The 25,234-nt window shown below is 37.9% G+C and overlaps 3 protein-coding genes across 15 annotated transcripts; 1 reads left to right on the forward strand and 2 right to left on the reverse strand.

The window, feature by feature from the left end:
- Nucleotides 1–75: 75 nt before the first annotated feature.
- On the reverse strand, nucleotides 76–10,595 carry LOC127356864 (B-cell receptor CD22). Of its 10 annotated transcripts, none has more exons than XM_051388912.1 (9): nucleotides 10,310–10,595; nucleotides 9,885–10,235; nucleotides 9,541–9,792; nucleotides 2,525–2,779; nucleotides 2,070–2,163; nucleotides 1,929–1,983; nucleotides 1,617–1,744; nucleotides 1,466–1,525; nucleotides 76–1,380 (listed from the first exon to the last, which is right to left on the reverse strand). In XM_051388912.1, exons 1-9 carry the CDS (start codon nucleotides 10,341–10,343, stop codon nucleotides 1,350–1,352), a joined length of 1,260 nt encoding a protein of 419 aa, XP_051244872.1. In that variant the 5' UTR covers nucleotides 10,344–10,595; the 3' UTR covers nucleotides 76–1,349. The 10 variants fall into 10 exon arrangements, 9 of the variants coding, with proteins under 9 accessions (XP_051244872.1, XP_051244871.1, XP_051244877.1 ...); XM_051388911.1 differs by lacking the exon at nucleotides 2,525–2,779 and adding an exon at nucleotides 9,149–9,403 and having other exon boundaries at nucleotides 10,310–10,588; XM_051388917.1 differs by lacking the exons at nucleotides 9,541–9,792; nucleotides 9,885–10,235; nucleotides 10,310–10,595 and adding exons at nucleotides 2,920–3,171; nucleotides 3,281–3,624; nucleotides 3,702–4,003.
- A 1,687-nt stretch (nucleotides 10,596–12,282) lies between these two features.
- LOC127356354 (neuropeptide B-like) lies at nucleotides 12,283–13,998 on the forward strand. The gene is made up of 2 exons (XM_051388029.1): nucleotides 12,283–12,602; nucleotides 13,629–13,998. The coding sequence occupies exons 1-2, from the start codon at nucleotides 12,345–12,347 to the stop codon at nucleotides 13,755–13,757; spliced, it is 387 nt and encodes a 128-aa protein (XP_051243989.1). The 5' UTR covers nucleotides 12,283–12,344; the 3' UTR covers nucleotides 13,758–13,998.
- Nucleotides 13,999–14,420: 422 nt separating this feature from the next.
- On the reverse strand, nucleotides 14,421–24,974 carry LOC127356332 (guanine nucleotide-binding protein G(o) subunit alpha-like). 4 transcript variants are annotated; one of them, XM_051387989.1, is made up of 10 exons: nucleotides 24,902–24,974; nucleotides 24,254–24,389; nucleotides 24,067–24,158; nucleotides 23,868–23,960; nucleotides 22,816–22,976; nucleotides 19,866–19,994; nucleotides 16,813–16,942; nucleotides 16,606–16,677; nucleotides 15,289–15,372; nucleotides 14,421–14,750 (listed from the first exon to the last, which is right to left on the reverse strand). In XM_051387989.1, exons 1-10 carry the CDS (start codon nucleotides 24,938–24,940, stop codon nucleotides 14,604–14,606), a joined length of 1,083 nt encoding a protein of 360 aa, XP_051243949.1. In that variant the 5' UTR covers nucleotides 24,941–24,974; the 3' UTR covers nucleotides 14,421–14,603. The 4 variants fall into 4 exon arrangements, with proteins under 4 accessions (XP_051243949.1, XP_051243946.1, XP_051243948.1 ...); XM_051387986.1 differs by having other exon boundaries at nucleotides 15,285–15,372; XM_051387988.1 differs by lacking the exon at nucleotides 24,902–24,974 and adding an exon at nucleotides 24,785–24,843 and having other exon boundaries at nucleotides 15,285–15,372.
- Nucleotides 24,975–25,234: the final 260 nt, after the last annotated feature.

Genomic DNA, 25,234 nt, shown 5'->3' on the forward strand with positions numbered 1-25,234 from the left:
TACAGTCATAGAGTCCTGTGGCCGGAAATAGTTCAAAGTTCAAAAATAAAGTTTTTATAAAAAAAAACAGAGGAGCTGTTTGCAGGGTTGTTTATTGTCTCAGATACAGTATACAAGAGGAAATGTCAAAGCCATTTTGCCCACTTGGTTGCAAATAAAAGCACACATTGCAGGTATAGCTTACATATTTACTAATGATATTAAATGTGCAGGTGTGTGTTTTTTCATCATCCACATTCATGACAAAAGCCCCAGAGGACAACCAGACATATGTTGTGAAAAGAAATGAAAGAAAGAAAACTGAAGCTTAATTGGAGTCAATGAGTAAAAATTGTTTTAACATGAAAAGCAAAAACACTTCTTTTTACTGTTTTACTGTATAGTGTTTTTGTGTTGCACTTATTTGAGTTTCTACCTCACACAAAAGCCTGTATCTCAGTTCTTTCACACATTTCTATCTTTTACAGCCTGTTGAAGCCGTTGCAATTGTGTTAGTGGGTATATGATTTTAGTAACCTGGGAGCCTCAGGAACTAAAGACCACAGAAAGCAAATTAACTTTTGCACACAGTGCCAAGACCACAACACAAGAGCATCTATCAATATGTAAAACTCTTAGCAGCAGAAAACAACTTAACAGCTGATGGCGCACTTTTGATCCAGAGGCACAATGAAAGAAATACAATAACATGCATTAAAAAAAAACAACACTCTGAGAGGATTTTTGATCATCTTTTGTTATTGACTTTGACTGACTTCAGGAAGATAGACTAGTGGGAGGACGCCATCCGGGATGTGTCACCGTCTGAGTCTCACAGTCGCTTGTGTTGAATCAAGAAAAGAAAATGGCACACTATAGACTGAATACATTTTATAGGTTCTCACTGTGCAACTAACACAATCATGGCAATTATAGTAATGATGTATATCAAAACATTTATCCTCTGAGCAGCCTGTTTAAATACATTTCCCATCAGATTATGTTTTAATGTGTATCACCTTTACAGACCATAACATGATGAGAACAGAGGCTCAGTGCACATTTTTATTTCACGTGTACCAGAGGAGTGTTTTTAATTTCTATTAAAGTTTCTGTTGATTTATACCTCACTGATCTTAAGAGTACATTGTTTACTGCAACCTTAGATAAACATTTATTGAGATTCTGTTGAACTTTTTTCTTTTCTTTTAGTTACAAGTATTAGTGTCGGGAAAGGGGAAGAGTTCCAGCTGTGTTGTTTTTTTTTTCTTGTTGTCAGATTTTGACAGTGTAAGGAAATAAAAACCAAAAAATCATAAACCAAATACCCTAAAAATATCATGTCACTACCCCTCTTGGCACGTGTCAAATCAAGGCTCAGAAGAGTACGACGGCTGGCTCCTGAAAAAGAAAAAAAGAAAAACACATGCACTTGCCTTAAGGAAACCATTATTGATGAAATGTGTAAGTTCTTGTTGAGCCTTACTTGCACACCGTGCTGTAAATCACGTCTTCGTCATCGGGATGGGAGTCCATATGCTGCTGCCTGCAGGTGATACAGTTGACAAATACATGTGTCTCTCACGCAACATAAATTGTTACTTGAAAAATAGGAAACAGTTGTAAGGATATCTCACATGTTCGACTTTCTCTTGGTGTGAAAGTCAACCATTGCGTAGATGAGTTCCACTGTTGCTCCCTCACTCTGGCTTCCCTCTTGTGATTGGTTTTTGTCTAAAACAGGCCAGTTGGCATACACTGCATTCTGAATATATAACCACATGATTAATGAGTGCAGAATGAGTGCAGAACATCAGATTAGGGTTTGCAGACAACCTCAATGCAACTAAAAGCTTAACCTGTAACGTACAGCACACAGTTTATGTGGCACAGCTTTAATTTACATACAAATCAGACACACACTAACACTAGTAATATGAGAGTGCTACCTCTGTGTCGTCCTCACGGTCCGCCTCTGATGCTGTTGTCCTTTTTTTGTTGAGTCTAAAAACACAAGAACAGACTTCGGAAAAACATCTCATGGTTGTTGTGTATGAGATATAATAGTGATACAGTGTAAATACAGCTACCTTCTGAGGGCAATAACAGCAGTCACAATCAGAAGCACAGCAACAAGAGGAAGGATAAGTAGATATATTTTACTGTTAGGCGTTGCCTGATATTCTGTGTAACAAAGGAAAGAGCACAAGAATTAAATCCAATGTGATCTACTCAAAAGTGATTGATTGGATTAAACATTTATGATCCTTAAACTATATATATAAAATAAAATAGCAAAAGTGCCCTAGTGCTATCTAGGGTGCTCTTAAGTGGGTGTCCTTAAAATGAAAAAAACATGATACGGGGGCCTTCAAGGGTGCTTTACGTGAAATGGGGTATGTAACTGTTTCAATATGCATCACCGCTGTCTGTGCACTGAAGCTCCACCACATGCATCTGGTGCCATTTTAAAAACATTTTTTCACCCCTGCCCTTCAAACAGCCTAAAGGACCAGTTGTATCATGAGCATGTAACGCAACTTACCTTTGATCTTTAAAGTCACAACAGAGGAGTTTTGACTTCCATGTTTGTTGGTGGCAGTGCAGAAATACTGGCCTCTTTCAGCAGAGAGGAACAAAGGCTGATGTCCGACTGCTTTGTTGTCATCTTTGTCTATTTTAAACCAGGTATAATTCTCCACTGGGGGGTTTGCGTGGCTGCTGCAGATCATGGTGAAGTTGCTGCTGGGGTCTTTCTCAAACGATGGTCTGACAGACACTGACGTGTTCTTCGGACCATCTGAAAGAAAACCGGGGTTGTTAACTGACAGAGAAATTGATTATTTTGTTCATTTGAGTGAAATTTTCTAAATGTTTTAATTAAATCGTACCAATTGAATTCTCTTTCTGTAAAGTGATGATGTTGTGTCCAATACTTACATTCAACATCAATATTTATGACTCCTGAAGTTGTTCCTGTGTGTGACTTCAGAGAACAAGTGTAGTTTCCAGAGTTTGTGGAGGACATGTTGCTTAAATAAAGTACAGGTCCTTCACTGAATGGTTCTCCACTTTTAAACCAGGTGAAAGCAGATGAAAGATCATCACAGCTGTTTATGCAGGTCAGATTGACGGACTCGCCTTCGTTCATTGTTCTGTTCCCATTAGGTTTTGTCATGGAAATGTTCAAATCTAGAAGAGCAGAGCACTGCTTCAGTATCAAACTTTACAGCTTGAAGTGCGGAGAAGATTTACAACTATAGTTAGTTTATGAAAAAGAAAAAGAAAACTTACCACCAACCTTTAATGTTGAGCCCTCTACACCAGTCCATTTGCCAACTGCAGAGTCAGTTATGAATCTAAAGGTATATTTCCCTGTATCATTAGGCTCTACGTGGCTTATTTCCAAAGAACAATTGTGTTTTTTGTCACCATTATAGTGAAATCTTGGGAGCGTATTATTGGATATGCTTTCATATATGAAAGGACCATCATAAATATTATGCCTCTCATGACCCCACATAACTCTGTCCACTATCTGATTGCCTGGATAGTGAAATGAACAAGGAATGACAACAGTCGAGCCTTTCACTGCACAGATATGTCCCTGTTGATATTCCACTTTATATTCATCGCAGAGGACACCTGAAAAAAAAAATGCATTACTGCATAAATAATTTAATTCTTTAAATGTTACCTTAAGATTTAAATGTTGTACTTACCATATAGAAACAGTAGCATCAGAGTCCGTGTCAGGTTTCTGTGGTGAAGACACATGTTGAAACTCTGTCTAAGTAATAACAAAGCATCTATTTGATCTTAAATTCTTTGCGAACGGTTTTGGCTACATTGATCGTTTTCAACTCAAAATACCAAAAAACACAAATGACCATGTCTTCTCTCCTCTACCTCTACAGAGCAAAGCTTTATATAAAGTTTCTGATTGTTCTCAGCCCCTGAAATCAGGTCACACACACCACAAACTCAATGCACAGCTCAAATTTGGATGTAAGCGTATGAAACCAGGCCCTGCACAGAGGAAATATGTCACATGCTTATGCCACTTTTTTGTGGCACAGTCAGAGGTACTTTGGCATTGTGATATTTTTAATACAATTAGACCATTCTGACCAAGTGTTACTATGAGGTTGTCTGTATTCAATTGTTGAGCATTGTTTAGCCTATTTGTTTTATACAGGTTCAATGGTTATCTTTGGTAATTTGGTTCTTAAATGGAAAGTTATAATATCTGCATACATGGGATCTATTGTTGAACATGTACATTTTATATACTGTACCAGTAGCAGCTACTGAAAAGGGGGAACTCCACACTTTTACACATCATTTTATTCATCATGTCTGTTCAGAGGTCTTGGGGAGGGGACCGTACTCTAGTTTGCACCCTGATATTTTTTTTGCAACTACAGTGAAAGTGAAAAAAGGGAGGTGAGGGGGGCTGCGTGAAATCTGATATTGCCTCAAGTAATGTCACTTGAGTCAGCGTCGGTCGGGACTGAAGACTACACGTTTGAAAATGAAACGTCTGGAGGTGTGGAGCCCACCAGACCTCTATAGCTCGCTCCTCATCTCTGCTTCTGACTAGAGTTTCGAGGCAACATTAGCCGCTATCATAACACAAATGAATCTCCGATTGCACGGTGGGCGGTTGAGTTGCAGCGTGGGTAATGTAGATCAGGTTTTGACAAGGAAGAAGATTCTTTTGATGTTTTTTATTAAACTGTCCATTATGGGTCTGACAATGTTATAAGGGTAGTAAATCAGCGCAGTTCTAAAGGCAGACTAGAAGACACAAGTGTCACCTCATTCTCTTGGTTCTCTTGTTACAATTTGTTGAAGAACTTTTACGCAGCATTAGGCAGTTTTTGCCGTGAAGACTTGCATGCAGACTCTATGTTGTGTATATTTCTGTATGTGTTAGGTGGAACTATGGGGACTTTATCCTCTTTGGTACATTGGCACATTGTTGCATCAATAAAAAGAAAGACCACTAGCTGTGAGCAAATGTACCAAATTTAATAAGAAATAAATGTCTATGCATTTTATTTCTTTCACATTTTCCCAGTTTTTACTGCCTGTTGAACCTGCTACAATTGCTGGAGGTTTACAGTTGGCAACATCATTTTAGATAACTCTTGTTGAGCTCAGGAACTGAAGACTACAGAAAGCTAATGAACTTTCACAGCGCCAGAACCACAAGAGTGTATGTGATTTGAAAACACGCCAGAAAAAAAACTTTACAGCCGGTGGGTGCATGCACAAACCACACGTTTGACCCAGAGGTGTGATGAAAGAAATACAAAAACATGCATTAAAAATACAAATCTTGGTTGTTGTTTTTTTTTCTCTTTGATGAAACTTTTTCACCATTTGACAATAATTTTGGCTGCAAGCAGACTTCACCATCAGAGACAAGAAAAGGCATGATGTGAAAATATGTCAGAATGGGTCTCAGACCACCAGTCGTTCCTTTTTTATTGAATCAGGCACAAGAAGAACAATGAAACACTCTATACTACAGACTCTTTGTGAATTCTAATACTCACACAGCCAACAGAATCATTGCAACAGCAATATTTTTTATATTTACTGCAATGCAGGTGCAGCAAATCTCAAAATATTGTAAAATATAGAGCAATATATATACCCTGAAAACATTATGACTATCAATACACCTGTTTCTGTTTGTTGTCAAATCAGTAAGGCTCCATATATGAAGGGTTCAACGGTTGTTTCCTGAAAAAGAGAAGAAAAAATGTTTGCATGTAATCCGCTTTAAACAAATAATTGTTCATTAAAAGTGTTTCCTGAGCTTTACCTGCACCACACTGTGCTGTAAATCACATCTTCAGCATCATCATGGCAGTTCCTCGGCTGCTCCCTGCCGGTGATATAGTCAGTCAGTACACTTGCCTCTGACGCAGCAAATGTGACAAAAATAAATACAGGTAACATCTCACGTGTTTGACGTTCTTTTGTTGTTGAAGTTAACAGTTGCATAGACGACTTCTGTTGTTCCTCCCTCACACCGATTTCCCTCGTCTGACTGGATATTTTCACAGCCGAGCCAGTTGACATAGTCTGTATGCTGAACACAATCATGAAGAAATAACACAAGATTAATTAGTGTAGAATTTTCTCCTCTTCTTACATCTGCCTTTACTTTTCTGTGAGGAGGTTCTCTGTAAATCTTCTACCCACACAACAAAAACAACTTCTGTGTTCTCTTATCTGATACCAATCGTGTGTTTGATATTTAGCAGAGTCTTCGGATGTGGGTTCAGCTTGCCTTTCACCTGCCTATCTCAGTTGCAGACAATCACTGAGCAACTGACAGCCCTAGTTGTACACTGTGAAACCGTGAGTCACTCATTCCAATGAATGAACTCAAAAATAATCTTATGTTTTAAGTGCACTAAAATGTGTGCAGAATCTTAACTATTGGTGTAATCCCAGTTTGTTGACTGTTATGATGCCATATAGTTTAGGATTTAGTTTTATCTTTGTTTTTATTACAGTTTGTAATGCATCTAAATGATTCTCAGTGATCCCCCAAAGTGTAGAGATTTGATGTTGGTCACATAAAAAAAAGTAGTCTATTGTTGAAAAGTTAATAATAGCAGTAACAATTAGATTAGTTAATCCAGAGAAAATTAAGAAAGGCTGCATATGACTGTAATCTACTTACTAGTTACTTTATGAATAAATACTTGACTTAAATTGTTAATAAACTTAAACAATTTAAGACAGTCAGTTTCCTGAAACAGTTTTAGATTAACTACCTCATCAGGTTATGCAGTGTAATACAGAGTGTACTAAATATAATGGATGCCAGAAAAAGTCAGAATACAACAGAAAGTGATGAACTAAAAAGCCAGAAATAACCACCTGTGTGTCCTCCCCACAGTCTGTCTGTGGTGTCTGCTTCCTTTCTCTGTTGAGTCTGAAACAGATAAACAGAATTATTGTTATATAATTTTGATAAACAGTAATCTCCATTGCAGTGGTGGAAACTAAGTAAATACTTTCCACCACTTGTATTTCCATAATGCTAATTTATACTTCCACTCTGCTATACATTTTGTAGGGAAATGTCATTGTTTTTACTCCACTACATTTATCTGACACAATTATGATTTTACATAAAAACAAACATGTTATAGACTATGTAACATCCGATTAATGTAGAGGGGCACGTGTCTGAAAGGGGCTATAAATACAATTTACAGCTTAATTTGTGAAAATGAATGTTTCTTGAATTTCCCGCTTTACCCTCATGTAATTCCTGCAATGGCATCTTAGTCTTCATCATTTAAAGCCATAATCTCTGTCATTTATAATGAGCTTTTATAGAACCAACATTTCCGTCTGATGCCTTTAAAAGTTGAGAGGGAAACAGATTTAAATACCACGTTTTCAGATAATCTTTCATTCTATTCCACACTTCCTCTATTTGATTACAACATTGTTTTATGCAATGTAAAAAACTTCACCACAGACCGAAAACCGTCAAAATTGTTTCCTGAGGTGAGCCCTGCATGTAACCACTGCAAATCAACCCCAGTTCACATGCTCTGGTCATGCAGCAACATCAAAGAATTTCTTAAATCTTTTCTTTAATTTCTTGCTGTCCCTGTAAATAAGTCAGTGTCCTTCTCAAAAGCAGATTGCATTATCTTTGCCCATATCTGATCCTTCTGAAATGGAAAGACACTTCCTCACTCAGCTTTACACAATGGGTTCATGACTTATTGTTCTTCATTAAATTAGAGAAAAATACCTTTTGTTTGAGGGTTACAAGAATCAGTTTTACAAATTATTAACATCTAGCTGCCTTCTACAGCGTAATATAAACTGTCCGTAATACACCCATACATACCCTGTATCACGACTAAACTATGGACCAGAACCCAAATGCACAACTCTCAGACGAAAGTTTCAAAATAAGGTTTTTATTAACTAAACAGAAAAATCACTCCAACGAGGTAATACTAAGACTAAGGAAACAAACAGAAAGTCACTCTTTCACAAACAAAGTAACAAAACAACAAGACCTGACAATGACAATGACAATGACAATGACAGTGGCAGTGGCAGTGGCAGTGGCATGGATAAAGCACTGGTTCTCTGACACATGGGACAAGACGAACTGGCACAGGACAAATGGAGACACGGACTATATATACACGGTAAGGGCACAGGTGGAAACAATCAGGGCGGAGACAGGTAATCCCAAGAGCGGGAAAACAGACCAAAGGGAGAAAGTAAAACTGGTGACAAGAGACAGACAGGAAGTGGAACCAAAATAAAACAGGAAATCACAAGACAACACAGACACGAGACAAAACTGAATGAATTAACTTAACAAAGTTTTCTGGACATGACACCATGGGGTGTAACCAGCCACCACGATTTTTTTGTCTATATTGTATATCTATATATACTTACAATTCTAACCACCATTTATTTGTATCACCTCAGGTCATATACAGCTATTACTTACATTAATTTATGTTCATCTTTAGTTATATATATATATATATTTAGTAAACCTACTTTAATGTCATGTCAGTATTGTCATTGTTTGTTGTTGTCCTTTTTTGCTGTTATGTTAAAAAAAAAACCTTAATACAAAATACAAAAAATAAAATAAATACAGTTTACCTTGTGACGGCAATAACAGCAGTCCCAATCAGAAGCACAGCAACAGTAGGAATGATAAGTACATTTCTGGTAAATGTCGCCTGATATTCTGTGAAACAAAGGTTGTGTGTCAGCTCTGTATCACAAAATACACTTGTGACACTACATTATTTATAAAAGTGATTAAATAAATGAACCCTAAATACTGCCTGTTCGACTTCTCTGGGGTCAAAACATTTCTTTTTTAGCAAACAAAAGAGATATGTATTTTTATGCTTATCCTATGTAACAAATAATAAAACATTTAATATGTCCCTATTTAGTATAATAACAGTGCTTTATCATAATTTCTGTATTTTTGTCTGTGGGAACCAAAACAATGATAAAGCAAAGTCAATGTCAACAAAACAAAACAGTTAAGGAGTGAGGGAAAAAAAAAAAAATCAGTTCATTATGATTTAATTATTCACTAAACAACTGGTAACAGCAACCACATAAGGCAACTTACTTTTGATCTTTAAAGTCACAACAGAGGAGTTTTGACTTCCATGTTTGTTGGTGGCAGTGCAGAAATACTGGCCTCCTTCAGCAGAGAGGAACAAAGGCTGATGTCCGACTGCATTGTTATCATCTTCGTCTATTTTAAACCAGGTATAATTCTCCACTGGGGGGTTTGCGTGGCTGCTGCAGATCATGGTGAAGTTGCTGCTGGGGTCTATCTCCAACGATGGTCTGACAGACACTGACGTGTTCTTCGGGCCATCTGAAAGAAAACCGGGGTTGTTAACCGACAGAGAAATTATGTGGTAAAGTCACTAACTGATTATTTTGTTCATTTGAGTGAAATTTTCTAAATGTTTTAATTAAATCGTACCAATTTAAGTTGTGTCCAATACTTACATTCAACATCAATATTTATGACTCCTGAAGTTGTTCCTGTGTGTGTCTTCAGAGAACAAGTGTAGTTTCCAGAGTTTGTGGAGGACATGTTGCTTAGATAAAGTACAGGTCCTTCACTGAATGGTTCTCCACTTTTAAACCAGGTGAAAGCAGATGAAAGATCATCACAGCTGTTTATGCAGGTCAGATTGATGGAGTCGCCTTCCTTCACTGTTCCATTCACATTAGGTTTTGTCATGGAAATGTTCAAATCTAGAAGAGCAGAGCACTGCTTCAGTATCAAACTTTGCAGGTTACAAGTTTAGTTGATGTTTATAAAAAAATAAGAAAAAAAAACAACTTACCAACAACCTTTAACGTCGGGCTAAAATCACTAAGCCTTTTGCCTTTTTTGTTGCCTGTACTAAATCTGACAGTGTATATTCCTGCATCATTATGCTCCACTTGTTGTATTTTTAAAGAACAATTCAGACGTTTGTCACCGATATACTGAAATCTCCTGGTGACTTTATTTAAACTGCTGTCAGAAACGAAACGACCCTTTGTGTGAGGAAACTTAACATAACCCCACATAACTCTCTTCACTGTCTGGCTTTCTGGATGGTGAAACAAACAAGGAATGACAACAGACGAGCCTTTCACTGCACAGATACGTTGCTGTTGATATTCCACTCTCCATGTATCGCAGAGAACACCTGAAAAAGATTCATTCATACCCTTTAAGATCATTTTTTTAAAAGGATAAATGACATGCCTGCGTCGTACTTACAGGCCAAAAACAGCTGCATCAGTGTCCATGTCATGTTTCTGTGTTCAATGTGTTTCTTTCCATCAAGTCAGATCTTCAAAGTTCTTGATCCTAAAATGCTTGTAAAGAAAAAGATCTGTGAGAAATATTGATCGATTTCTACTCCAAATACACTGCAAATGAGTGTTTTCTTTTCTGTATGTGCTTCTTCATCTACAGACTGTAAGTAACAGCTTCCTGTAATAAAAAAAATAAGGTTTTGGGTCACAGAAACGTTGTCATAACAAACTTCGAAGCCTGTGAAATCAGGTCACATACACCACAGACACAGAGTGCTCCGCTTCAGCTTTTTTCTACTTTAACCTGACTTGTAGGAAACAAGCCCCCGCATGGTGGAAGTCCGGGTCCTCTGCAGCCTGATGGCGCTTTGTTGTGGTCAAAGTCACAGTTGTAAGTGCTGACAAGATGCGACAATGTGCAGACCAAGTGGTAAAAGTGACTGAGTGGTTTGCTTCATGGTTTTTTTGTACATTTGACAGTTGATTGTGAAAAAATGACAATGTAAAAAGTAAAATACTGTAGATTTAAGAGTAAAGTCGGGTTGAAAGGTTTCATTCTAGAAAAATGTAACCGGTGAGTGTGAAGTGCTCTTCCCCCCACCAAACAGTCATATCAACACAAGAAGTAGTCCACTCAAAGTGTTAATGTCAGCTGAATGTTTGATCTTCACTGTTTGAATGATGTCTGTGCAGAGTGTGACAGTAGAAGGAGGTTTGAACATTCATCTGCTGAAAGTGAAATGTTTATCTGTGCTCAATGAAAATCTTGATTTTTAAGGGGGCGGGGCCTAAGAGCATGATTTGTGACATCACAAATAGCTTAGAAGTCAACGCTGGTGTAATATGCAATTTACACAAGTGTGATAGTGCACATACACTGAGAATGGACTTTACAGTGAAATTATGGAACTTTTAATGAGTCAGAAGGAGTAGTTGTTTTTTTTTTTTATGTTGTTTTTTGCAGAAAAGTGTGTCAGTTCCAAGCAGACTATTTGTATGTATGTCTTAAAACACATGTGTGGAGGGGAACTTTAATAACTGAATGAAAAGGGTGGATAACAGCTTGTCTCATGCAGATATCAAATAATATTAATTTCCCTGTAAGATTTCAGAGTCACCTCTGTACACACTTTGGGACTACTTTAACTTTTCTATAATTATTTATAATTATAATTATGGAAGTCACCCATGAATGGACTCGACGCAACCGTCACACACTCTGGTATGTGAAAGTCCGAAAGAGCCAAGATTGGAAGAAGCAGTATGGTTGTATCCCTGTTGGAGCGTCACTCTAACACAGTTACACATTCCTGAGTTGTGGGACAGTAAACAGACAGATAGTGTGGTGAGATGATCATGTCCTTGGCTTCTTAGTGAAGTCTCAACACCCCACTGTTTACTTGGACATAGAGTGTAGTTAGAAACAGGGCTAAAGGTTATATGGGTATTATAATAGCTTCTTTAACAGTTGCGTATGGTTTTTACGATGACCAGGTCAAAGGGTTGTATAGGTTCTTAAAAATTGCCATTGCACTATATTTTATTTTATTCTATATAATTCTATAAATCCAGTTTTGTCAGTTGAGCATAGCTGCCTTATTCTGCCTCAGTTCATGTCAGAACAATCAATGCATGAAGACTTATCAGACCTTCACTGGCACATTTCACAATTGTTTTTAGAAACATAAGCTGTTATGGCAGAATATGATGCCTTCAGGTTCAACATTTTAAAGATAAACAGATATAATGAATAAAGCTGGCCAGGAGGAGTGGATTTATCTGAAGTGTGTGTGTGTGTGTGTGTGTGTGTGTGTGTGTGTGTGTGTGTGTGTGTGTGTGTGTGTGTGTGTGTATGTGAGTCGCCCACTCCGGGGCACTTTTCGTTGACGAAATTGCGATGCTGATCACGGGGTCCCTATAAGAAGACAGGCAGCGAGCGGTGCGAGGAAGACCAGTCACTTCAGTCAGGGATCAGGACCCAAGTATCAGCGCTCGACATGGAGATGTTCGCTAAACTCGCCTTCCCCGTCGTGATAATCTCCGTGCTGGTCGCTTGCAGTCCGACGGAGGCATGGTACAAGCAGGTGGCCGGTCCAAGCTACTACTCGGTGGGCAGGGCGTCCGGCTTGCTGTCCGGTATCCGGAGGTCACCGTACGTCAGGAGAGCCGAGCCGGAGCCGTCAGACAGCGCAGAGTCTGCGACCAACAGCGTCTTTTCTGAGTTCAATCCGCAGAATTTCATCCTGAAGACGATGGTCAGTGCGCATCGATTTTAACAAGGCATTACGGGTTGGATGGGGTTGCCATTACGCATTACGCGTGAGCGCACAAGTGTATTATTCACGTTTAGTGTTGAATGTAGCCATTTTTCTTAAAATTACAAAACATCAATTATTAGCTTTCTTGACAAAATCCTAAAATTACTTTTTCAGATTTAAAGACTTTTTTGCACCATTGTATTGAGCTTACTTTATAGTTTGTTGTACCTTAACCTCTGGGTACGTTTTTACAGTAAGAACCCTTTTCAAAGCTTTGTAGGACCAAAATGTATTCCTTTCTTTAATTTATACATTTTTTAAACCAGAAATCACTTCAGTCATTGAGGAGCTGTCCAGTCAGCACCACTCAAACAACAATAAACTGTAATGAAAGCCGCATTTATGACAGCACAAATGGTCTTGGGATTCCTGTTTTTACGCTGTAGGGCTGAAGATAAAGTACTCAGCCACAACAGTATAAATCCACTTTATTACAATCAAAAGTTGAACATTCAGATTATCAACAAAAAAAAGCAGAAGGGCTTCTGTCAAATTATATCCTGAATTATATTTATGGATTATTACTGACACATATAAATGAATCATTCTAATGTAGCTGGTGTAGGTCGACCTGATTTTAACTACTTATATACCTTTGGCAGTTAAATCTGTTATAATGTATCCCTGTTTAGGAACTCACTTCATGTTTTGCATTATGTAAAGTCTAGTAATAATGTTACTAGTACACCTGTCACAAATGTAGTCAAGTACAAAGTGCAGTGTTTCCCTCTGAAAGGTAGTGGAGTAGAATATGAAACACTGAGGCACAGATTTGTAGTTATGTACATTACTTGTGTACTTAGATGTCATTCTGTGGTTGAGATTAAGTAAATCGATTGGTGCAATTTGTTGGGATGTAAAATCTCACATGGTTTGTCTGATTCAAGTGCGCAGAATTTAAAGGTTGAGTTTTAAAGTATCCTCTAACGTAATGGCATCATTTGTTTGTTTCTCTCCAAACAGCCTGTTTGTATCAAAGACATTACACCAAATCTGCAGAGCTGTGAACTCTTCCAGGAACTCAAGGGTTCATTTAAGTGCAAAGCGGACGTCTTCCTCTCTCTGGACTCCTCAGACTGTGCAGGAGACTGAGCAGTAAAGCCGACAGCAGGGCTGGATGATGAAGCCTACTTCTTGAAGGCGTTGCATTTAAAAACTGTACCATTTCAAGTTTAACACTGGTGTTGCACTAGATGGAAGATATGCTACTTTTCATTTACCATTTCACCAATTTATTTATTGATTTTATGATAAACCTGTTACAACTTTACTCTGTAAAAGTAATGTATTAATGTATATATATAACCTGAGTTTTCATTAATAAATTAATCACATTGCAGCCCCTTGTTGAAATTACTCAATGCAAAACACAACAGGATTTTTTTGTCCCATCTATACTACAGATAACTAAATCACACTGCATTTTTTGCAACATGTTACTTGCACAATTTGGTAGTTGATTCAGTTATGGGTGTTTTAGAAGCACTGAATGTGTCAAAACAAGATTTAAACCAGAAAAACCATAACGATGTGTCAGTTTCTCAAAGTTATATTTAACATGCGTGTATTAAAAACAGCTCACTGATATAAGGATAAATGTTCATGTTGAACATGGTGAGATTTTATAATAACTGGAAAAAAACAACAATAACAATAAACACTGTACTTGGAAATAAACAGAATTAAGAGGACTAGGCATGTTTATCAATAAATATTTTATTTAAAATGTTTTAAAATAAATTGGGGAATGTGCAGCTTGAAGAATCCCATTAGCTGCTTAAATAAGTTATTGAAAAAAAACAAGGAAACAACAACAACATGAAAATAACTGATAAAAATAATATTCCAGTGCTGAATGAGTAAAAACACAATCTCAATAGTCTTCGGGAGACTTTCACACCATCTGGACAGCTGCCAGGTTCTCCTTGATGATCTGATCTATGACCATGTGAAAGACCACCTGTATGTTTGTGGTGTCTGTGGCAGTGGTGAAGTGGTGGTACACGGGCTTGTCGGGACCGTTGTTACATGATGAGAACATGTCAGTGATGTGGTGTGCTGCAGCCTCCACGTCACAATTTGCTCCTGGATGGGGGCGAAGGCAGAACAATGTATGATACATTAAATATTCATAAAAGCAAGGCACTGGCTTCCGATCAGAGTCTGTACATACGCTTTGCTTCTCAATCCCCCAAACACACAAATAAACATGACACAGAGTTTGCTTCTCAGTTTGCTGTGAATAAGTCTGAACTATGTATGACCATGATCTGGCCAGAATCAGTGATCTGCACATAAACAGAAGACTGTATGTGGATACTGTGACAATCTCCAGCCAAAAGGAATTCTGATTACCCCACGGACAGCACCGCCCAACCAAAATCAGAGACACACATGCAAACAATCCTTTGAGGAATTTAAGATTGTAAAAACAATACCAAGTAAGAAGTACTGAGTAGTAAGAAGAAGAATAAATTGATATTGGATATGTTTTTATTAAAGATTGACTAAAGTACGTTTAAAATCTGATTGGTAAGTATGTATGTCACATTTAAATGTATGCATACTTTCAACAGTTCTAACAGCACAAAAAAAATAAATCAACTCTCTCCAACGTACCTACATAACTAGAAAGGTAAAATCTCAAGTGTCTTCCAGAGTGTAGGATCTTCTCACGGAAAAGGTCAGTTTTGTTCATAAGCAGAATCTGTAGGAACGAGAGATGGCACCACAATTGTGAATACAATTTTAAAAAAATTGACAGTGACAACATACAAATGAGCCTCCAGTTGATGTCTTTCAGGACAGTTAACACCTCAGTATCTGTAGAAAGACAAAGCTCTGTCAAGTTGTCCACCTGAACAATAGGTGGATTTGTTCAAACATTTGTCTTGTAACATATGCAGCATTGTGCTGTTTCACAAGCATTATACACTGACGTTCGAAAGTGTGAAGTGGTAGGATCAGCCTCATGAATAAAATGTTTCCTCCACACTGCCGTATATGAACACAGAGCATCCTAACATCCTTTGTGATGAAGACATTGTGTATCTGTACACAGTTAAACTGCAGAGCCACACTGCATGTGTCTGTGGTTTAAGCCATAAAAACACACATTACTGGCACTAAAGCACTGAAAGGTGGAGTGAGCGTTAGTGTATTAAAAACTCTATTCAGTGGCACCTTGATACCAATTGCTGATGTTTTACAAAAAATTTCATCGCATCTTGAAAAAAATAGAAATAGAACAAATATATGATGGATTAGTCTGTCTGCTGCTTCAGGAAACAGACACAGGAAGAGGAAAAGCCTGTTAACCTTTCCATTTTTTTAATTATTGATCGATTTTGGCTTCTATGCTAGTTGAGTGTGCCAATACTTTCCAATAGCTTTGCCTTAAATACACCATTATGGCGACCCTTTTGTATTTCAGTATGTACTCTACCACCTATATAGAATCTCTTCATACTGCTAAAAGAAATCTCATTCAACACAAAGTGGCTGTAACCCTCACCCCTAAATGCCTTCAATTAATCAAGTGCAGATGCTACTTACCAACAACTGATCACCATTCACGCCCATATAAATGGCCCCACAAACTCACAATGTGAAAGAATCAAACAGACTAATTACATAAAGGTTTCAATAGCGCTACAGCCAGCTTACCTCCCAGAAATCACCTGCCCACATCTCAATTAGACTTCGTATGTTAATTACGCATGTCAGACGCAATCATAGCCAGTTTGTGTCCTGTCTGCTCGGCATGAATGAATATAATTAAAGCCACTCAGTGTTTCAGTCACCTCCACACATGTAGATGAGACATGGTAGACGTCTGCATAAAGGTCATAAACACAAAACTCTGACGTGATGCCTTGTTGTATTCTAAACACATTCATATCCCTCTGTAAGAAAGCCATTTAAGTGCAAATTAACTTACCAGTGAGGAGCTGCTAAAGACGGCGTTGGAGCAGATGGATTCAAAAAGCTCAAGACTTTCTGTCAGACGATTCTAGTAAGGGAAAATATGGAAAAGTAAAGTAGGCAAAGGCTTAGAGAATAGATGCAGTTTGCACCTAATTCAGCTAAATTCAGCCAAGTAAGAAAACAAAAGGCATTATTTCATTTTGTCTTTTTCATAACATACCCCTGAAGGATCCTCCATCAGTGTCATATCGTAGCTGCTGAGGGCCACGACAAACAACACGGCCTGAATGCAGTCAAAGCAGCGGAGCCACTTCCTCCTCTCACTCCGCTGACCCCCAACATCATACAACCTGTCAATAAGCACAACAAAGTGCATGCTTGCTTTATTCATCCAATTGAATGCTTTCAACTTTCAGAGAAAAAAAGTTGTGCATAAGCTTCTACTGGAGAGCTCATGTGAACCAAACACTCTTTATAATTGGTTGCAGAAATGGAAAAACCAATAATAACAAGCTGTTTTAAGTAAAAACGTGAATAAAATCCAAAATAAATTCATAAATAGCTTTATTGATGCAACTAGTCTCAGGAAAGGTCTCACTGCAGTCTACACTAACAGTTACATAAACTATAGATAAACTGCCTTAATTGTAGGCAATACGGCAGCATTAGGAAATAGCATTAAACTGAAGCAAGGACAGAGTGTCGTACGCTGTACAGACTGTAAAGCCCCTCAAAGCAAATTGTGATTCTGGGCTATATAAACGAATTGGCTTGAAACATTCAAACCCATTTCAAATATTTTATTTCCAAAATATGATGTGGCGCCGAGTGAAGCCGAGGGGTCTTGGTGACACAGGTAATGAGTTCCCATTTGGGCCAGACAGTCTCCAGGTGCATGATTGCGGTACTCATGTCAGAGGCAATGAAGCATTTATCCCCTGGGTCAAGAGTCAGTTTTAACAAGCTGGGGGACAATAAGCATTAGCTGTGGCATTTGACAGCTTCTGTGCTGCACAAAAGAAAATCATCACTCATGACCACAAGAAGGCTTTTATGGTGTTTTCGATTTAGTGGAAGAGCAAAATCACACCTGTAAACTGCAAGTTTTTAAGAAAATATAAATGTCTTAAGCCTATAATTAAGCCTTTAATTTAATAATGTGGAGATGGGAAGCAAGGTCATATAATATGCACAGATGCATGTTAGAGCAGACAGAAATATTAACTAATGCAGGGGAAATAAACAGATAGCATAAGAACAGTGTATTATACTATTTATATGGTGTCCAATGCTGCTAGTTTGGATGGTTCATTGATCACCATGGTAGCTGTATGAATCTCACTTGACCTCATTGAACCACTTTCAAACCGTACTATTCAAAACAAAAGTAAAAGAGACCAAGGAGGACTCGTTCACAAAAAACTGGTACCTCCGTTTTTATTGATTTTCCTAAATCATGTGTTTTGGGTGTGTGTCGAATCCAGGGATTATTAATCAAACTGGTGTTGGTTTAATTATTGGTTTAAAACTCTTAAACTTTATACTGTAACTTTGTACTGTAAACTTAAAGTACCACAAAATCGAGTCTTTAATATTTTATAAAGTGACGCATTTTGATGCTGTAACTGCATCAAAATGCGTCAATTTAAAGAAACTACAGTATATGTGACAGTATATGAAATATTCATGAAGCCCCAGTCTGTATGCATCTTATAAATGACCCACAATGGACTCCACGAATGGACGGTGGGGTTTCAATGTTTCATTGCTATGCTTCCTCCACATTTTTGTGTCATTATTCCTGGAATAACTAGGCAGAGCAAAGGCATCAATATTTCATGTCTGAGTCATGCCCGAGCAGCTGCCTCCCTTAGCTCAGAAGAGCTCAGAAGAGCTCAGCCTTCATCAGGGACCCATGGTGAGTTGATGGTGAGGCTGAGTCTCCAGAGGCTCAACAACCTGCCTTTAAGACAGCAGCAAGTTAGAGTGTGTATAACAACTCCATGAAGGGTAACTCAAGAAAAAATAATGAAACTCTAAAAGTAAAAAAAAAAAAAAAAAGCTAATCCCCAACTCATCCAAATGTCACCATCATGATATGCATGTGCATTAGGGATGGGACAATATACAATATTATTGCATATTGTGATACAAAGAAATTCATTGTGGTGAATTTCCCTTATTGTGATAATCGTGAATATCTTCTTATGGTTTGACTTGAAAAAGTTGTCTAGCTTGCCAGCACACAGGCCTATATCAACTTCCTGAATTATTTTTAACAAGGGGACAAGGGGAAGCCCATATCTTTCCAGTCAATCCAAAATCCTAAGCCTGTCACCATGGCTGAAGGCTCGGCTTGCCCGTTGTATCCCCACAAACACAATGTAAACCAGATTAGTGGAAATAGAAGATAGATTCCAAAATAAAAAACAGGGATATGAGATGCCTCTGTGATGCAATAGATATGCATTTAGCAAAATGTAAGGTAAGATGATTTTAGTTCCATTTTAAAATTATCAAGTATATTTTTATGATTATCGTGATAATATCGCAATTATTTTGGCCAAGATAATTGTGACATGAAATATTCATAATCATCCCATGCCTAATGTGCATCTTTGTGCACACGCTGCTAGAACATGGAACAGAAGTAATACGGCGAACCATCATTAAAACATTGCTCTCCATTGCAACTACCTGTCAGAAACCTTTGAAAACAATCAACACCTCTTGTAGTACTAGTAGTACCTACACACATTATACAGTATATCTATATCTTACAAGATATAATAAATGCATCTAGAGTGTTGAATACTGTGTTAAACTGCATGTGTAAGTGTGTGTGCAGTGAGCGGTGGATGCAGTGATGTCTATCTGATCGCTTTAATGTTGTTTTCAGGTTTAATATCCAGTTTATAATCAAGATTTCTTCATTAGAATTGGTGTAAGTGTTTTAAGATAATAGGACGCTTCACTGTGCATCAATAGTTTGACTGTTTATGTGAAGGTAGAAGATGCAAACAGTTCTATTGTCCCTTGAAAGTCAATGAAGGTGAAATATTCTTTTAATATTAACCACGCATATCCAGGATTCAATTGTCTCTCTAACAATAAGCGTATAATATAATTTTCAGGGAGCTTTCAGTGAGCCAAATGTGAATCATTAAAGTCTTTACTTTTATGAACTCAGCATTATGTTAGCATATCTGTGCACAGTGCTGTATCATGTTGCAACCACAGCTGAATTTGCTCTGCCAGATTAATAAATCTTACCGAAAGATCATTTCATTAAGTTGAAACTGCGTCTCAACGATTCCACAAGTCCTCACTCTCACTCTCAGAACGTCGGTCTCGGTGGGAACGTATTTGGGAGCGATGATTCGATTCATGTTCTCAAAGAAACTGGGAGGGGAATAGGAAGAGAAAAACAAACATCACTAACTGATGAGAACGTTTTTAAAAAGTCAGTTGTGTGCAGGTATACATACAGTTTGTTTTGCTTGTCAGTTTTAGTTCTTAACCAAGGCAGACAACATTTGGGCTTTGTAAATGGAAGCAGTGACATGCACTTTTAGGTTTTACAACTTAGTTTAATGAAATTTAAACCAAGTTTAGTTTATTTGATACACGCTCCAACTAATCCGTTCTAATACAACAGCCTCACAACAAGTCCTACCTCCACGAGGGGTATAATGCCAATTTCCTGGTGAAACTCAGTGTGTTTAGTGATTCTGGAGGTGGTGCAGTTTAATTATATTATATTATATTATATTATATAGTGTTATACAGAGTTGTTTGTAATATGTAATCTTAGTTGTATAAAACCAATTGTAGAGGGAGCTGAGCGAAACCTTGAGTCAGTGCCAGTTGGGGGTGAAAACTTCAAGTTAGAAAATGTAAAGAATCTGGGGGGGGGGGGGTTAGAGGGAAGTGAGCTTAGAGACGTCTATAGCCCACTCCTCGTATCTGCTTGAGGCTAATGCTATGCTGGCCCCTATTAGCAGGTCATAACAGGATGTCAAGCTGTATTGTAGATGCCAGGCTTTGACATGGAAGAAGAAAGTGTGGAGTAAAAAAAGATGATCTCTGGTTCTGCTGCAGGATTTAAAGAAATGTTTTAAAGTGTCCATCATGAGTCTGACAGCGTTATAGGAGAGCAATGCTAACTTGGCGGTGTGCTCTTTTAAATTTGACCTAGTACACTCACATCTGCCATCAAAAGCACCAATACGTGCCGTTTCCTGGGCTGTAGGGGTCATGTTGCTGCAGAATACACAACTTTTTAAACAATGCTTCATACCATCAATATATGGGTCAAAATGTTAAACCCAGCTGTTTAATTTGTAATGAGCTATATTCATGAAGCCTTGGCTCTGAACAAAGTTACATATTGTGTGCACACATGCTAAGTAAATGTGCTGCCTTACATCGGCTCCAATATAAATATATTTTCTCAAACATACTTTAACAATCTTTTTAAAAACACAAAACATCATCATTTCATCGCATTTTCATGCAATTCTACCTGCCCAGTGTCATTTTAAATGTTTCCATGTCTCAGCACTAATAAAGCTTGCGTTAGTTATTAGAATCGATTTCTAAAAACACGGAGGTCACATCGATAGTTAACTTCCTGTACCCGCAAATTTCTTTTTAGAAACATTAACAGTTCAGTTCATGTCAAAGCTCATGTCCGAGAAGTCATTTTACACGTTGAGGTGCCTTCGGGTTCAGGGGAAGTCAAGTGTGTCACGACTCAAGTCTAATCCAATATTTCTGGAGGGAGAAATCAATATGATGTCCAGCAGAGTGAGAAGACTGAAAGAGAGCAAGTTGAGTTTTTATATCATGCTACAGCTCCAACCTTATTGAGTTCCGATAATGAAGCTGTCACTTCTTCATTTTTGTCAGCCTGGCCAGCTTGTGTAAGTTTTAACTTGGCAGGTCTCCTCCCTGTTGCCTCAGAGATAAGGACTTCTACTCAGTACATTTATTTGAAGTTTACTTAATGATAAAACTTACTCAAATCAAATTCCAACTTCACCACCATTTTAAAAACTATAAGCTACTGCCAGTACTGGTCACCATACAGTATTTTGCACTGTTGTTACTAAGTGATGCGCCCCAAAATGCAAGCTACGGCTAAAACACAAATACAAAAAAGGCATTTTAATATGAGCAACACGAGTAGTTCATTCTCGCCATTTTCACAGAGAGGTACAGGACACAGCTGCTGCCGGCATTCTCTGTCAGTGCAATGTCTTCACTGATATATAGTGTTACTCTGTGCTATCTTAACATGCCGATATCCATCTTGTATTTCCCTACATCTCCCAGAAGAAAAAGAAAGAAAAACCCCATGGACCATGCATTGAGCTTTCTATTTGATTAAGACTGAGAGCCACACATCTTACTGCACGCATTCTTGTTGATTGTGCTGCATTATAAACCCCCTCTACACTCACACACACATATTTCACTTGGATAGAAAAGTGTTTAAAATTCAAAAAGGGGGTAACATATTGGTGTTGTGATGAAAAAAAACAGAAATGCACTTCCCCTCATAGTCGGCATGAAACAGAGTGCAAAACAATAACGGCATTTATCACAATGTATTCCACACTTCAGCTAATGATCCACACTTCACCTGATGATGCAACACACACTCAGCAAATGATCTATGCAGAGTACCTTTTTTTTCTTTTTGATGAACAACTGAAAGGGCACAATTGCTGAAGGACAACCAGTTCTGCCCAGATAAATATAAAATGGAGGTTGTATTTCAATAATTGGTGTTTCATGATACATGGAGATCATTTGCAGTGAGGTATAGTAGTAAACTACAGTTAAATCAAAAGCTTTAAGTTAAAAGCAAATGCAATACAGCTTCACACATGTAATGCTGTTTCATTTCTTACTCATTAAAGAAGAAAACTGGGTCTTTAATCATGTCTGTTTTATGTGCTCCACCCTAATTCCCTCCTTCCTGGATATCTGCAAACATTGCCTTTTAATTTGGTCCCAATTAAGCCTCCCAATCCACAAATGTCACAGGAATCATTTCCTGAAGATGAGTTATTCTCAGCACTTGCTTTACGGTTGCTCTGTATTGATAATATGTGATGACACGCTGCTTACTGGGCAATTTCCCCTGACATTTCCACCGTCAGTCATAATTGGGCAGCGTTGTGCAACATAGATCATTTAAGGTCACTCTACTCACTAGAGTGCAGAGTCATTCAGCTCAAACTCGTAACCTCTGGCGGCAGCTTCTCGCACCCCTTGGTCAGCCCACAGTGCGCAGAAAGCATGAGCCACAAAAGGAAGCAGCTCCTGGTCGTCCGCCAAACACTGACTGCAGGACAAGATGGAGCGGGCGTGCATCTACAGTAAATGGGACAAAATATTAGATATATTTATATTTGAAGTAAATGAGAGTAAATATGAGGTTTTCTCATCATGTAATGCACTGCAGATTGTGGCGGCTGAAGGTACAAACGGTTTAATACGTTGTGCCTTGCAACAGGAAATATTATGGTCACCAATCCAGTGGTGGACGAAGTATTGAAATCTTTCATTCAAGTAAAAGTACTGATGGCGAACTTTAAAAACACTTTAAAGTAAAAGTCCGACATTGAAAACATTACTTAAGTAAAAGTATTATTACATATAATCTGAAAAATGTACTTAAAAGTAAAATTACTTATATAGAAGCAACTAATAATTATTTTAATTATATGGATTGGATAACACACATGGATCTGCTGATTATTTTCTGCATTCATTAATTGTTTGGTTTGTAAAAGTTTGGAAAAAAGCAACAAATCTTCACATTTCTGGAGTTGGAACTAGCAAATGTTTCGGCATGAAAAATGACTTTTAAACAATGATCAAAATAGATGCCAATTAATTTCCTGTCAATCAACTAATTGATTAATCATTCCATTTGCTCTTGTACTTCAGGCTAGTTTAATTTGAAACAAAGCCTTATATTTTATAAACTCTTTGTATGTGTTGTATTTAAAATCTTAATGCTTAAAGTAACAGTCAGATAAATGTAGTGAAGTAAAAAGTACAATATTTAGTTTTACAGGAGTGGTAGAAAGTGGCATGAAAAGAAAAGACTCAAATATTGTACATTCCACCACTGCGCTCAACTCCATGAATCCTATCTACTGCGGATGAAGACTGACATCTAGCGTGATATAGAGGGACTGCAATGACAAAACTTCACTTTCTAAAACCTTCACAGGAAGCTGCATCATCTCTCGTCACCTTGTTCTTCTTGTTAGCGAGGTTAATCCTCAGCATCCCCATTCCTCGAAGCACAAACTTCATGGAGGTCAGCAGGTTGTCTAGTACTGCAGGCTGTGGGGGGGAACCGCAGTCAACATTTTGTCATTTAACCGATGCTCAGACTTGTTTTTGTCTCAGATAACTTTAATATTTCATCTGCTTTACAGCTGTCCAATACCTTGAAACTGATGAGCTCTTGTTTGGAGAAACCGTGACTGTGGATTATCTTAATCTGTTTGATCAGAGTGGTCTTTCCACTCTCTGCCGCTCCTGACACACAAAACAAAAAGAGAAATATTTTCTCTTTTAATTGTCAAATTCAACACTTCAGTGAAGCCTGATAAAACAAAGTAGTGTAAACTTACCAAGCATGAGGATTTTCACCACATTCATCTCAGTCCTGGCATGTTCACAAAGGTCTTGCTCTATTTTACAGCTCTGGAGTTTCGCCTTTTTACCCTCTTCTGTAATATCCTGGTGGAGGCACATTCCCATGCAGATCTAAGGAGGAATTCAGTTTTCACATGCCAGCTGGAAGCTCTTGGACTGCAAAACAGATCTGGGATGCGTTTTTACGACATTCGTCTTTAACATTAAGCACATTTTCCTAAGAGGAAAAATCTTCAGCAGTCAAATATATCATAGAAGTGGAATTTAGATCTAGCCTGCGACAGTGATTTTAATATCTGGTTTGTTATAATGTGAAATAGCTTAAAAGAACCCAGTGGTGTATTCATCTCACATAATGGTTATTACTTTGGTGACAAATGCACATAAAATTAACTTGTAAACAGTCACAACTCCTGATAATGTGTGGCTGTTTTTTTTCTTTGTCTTGAACTGACTGAATATATTCTGTACGCAACAGTTCACACCGAATGACAACGAAATCTTACACATTTGGAGGCGACTGTTGATTGACTAAAACTTCAAATGAGGGCGCACAGCTCACTTTATGATGTTAGAAGACGCAACAGAACATCGCCATTTTTAAATTATCTTGAAACTACTACCTGCAGTGGGCCTGACAGTACATTAAGACAGCAAAACATCTCTGCCTTTGCTCTGCGCGTCGGTCTCGTTGGATTCACGGCCCTAACGAACAGCGTTAGCAAATAACGGAAGAGCCAATTTGCGTAATTAGGGGCACGTGTGCTGCTTCCAAGCCAGTCTGCTCGAGGGGCGCGCGTGTGCTGACATCATGTGACGTCAAATGACGGAAATGCTGAAAAGTGGTGGAATGAATGAATGAATGAATTTAATTTATTAATACAAAACATTCAATAAACTGAGATATCATGATGTCTGTTGTAATAGATTAAACTACCCAGTAGCCTATATAAAGT

The sequence above is a fragment of the Dicentrarchus labrax genome, unplaced genomic scaffold (assembly GCF_905237075.1).
Source record: "Dicentrarchus labrax unplaced genomic scaffold, dlabrax2021, whole genome shotgun sequence".
Taxonomy (NCBI): domain Eukaryota; kingdom Metazoa; phylum Chordata; class Actinopteri; family Moronidae; genus Dicentrarchus; species Dicentrarchus labrax.

Excerpts from the sequence above, each read along its gene's own strand:
- LOC127356332 (XM_051387986.1), bottom strand. The coding sequence starts at position 24,940 with ATGTTTTGCTGTCTTAATGTACTGTCAGGCCCACTGCAG. Across the intron at positions 23,961-24,066 it reads AAGAGCTCATCAGTTTCAAG|CCTGCAGTACTAGACAACCT; the intron begins GTATTGGACAGC and ends TCCCCCCCACAG. Across the intron at positions 14,751-15,284 it reads TTACCTTTCTAGTTATGTAG|GAGCAAATTGTGACGTGGAG; the intron begins GTACGTTGGAGA and ends GCCCCCATCCAG.
- LOC127356864 (XM_051388909.1), bottom strand. The coding sequence starts at position 3,756 with ATGTGTCTTCACCACAGAAACCTGACACGGACTCTGATGCTACTGTTT. Across the intron at positions 2,780-2,919 it reads CATAAATATTGATGTTGAAT|ATGGTCCGAAGAACACGTCA; the intron begins GTAAGTATTGGA and ends GTTTTCTTTCAG. Across the intron at positions 2,164-2,524 it reads TGTGACTTTAAAGATCAAAG|AATATCAGGCAACGCCTAAC; the intron begins GTAAGTTGCGTT and ends TTTGTTACACAG.
- LOC127356354 (XM_051388029.1), top strand. The coding sequence starts at position 12,345 with ATGGAGATGTTCGCTAAACTCGCCTTCCCCGTCGTGATAATCTCCGTG. Across the intron at positions 12,603-13,628 it reads ATTTCATCCTGAAGACGATG|CCTGTTTGTATCAAAGACAT; the intron begins GTCAGTGCGCAT and ends CTCTCCAAACAG.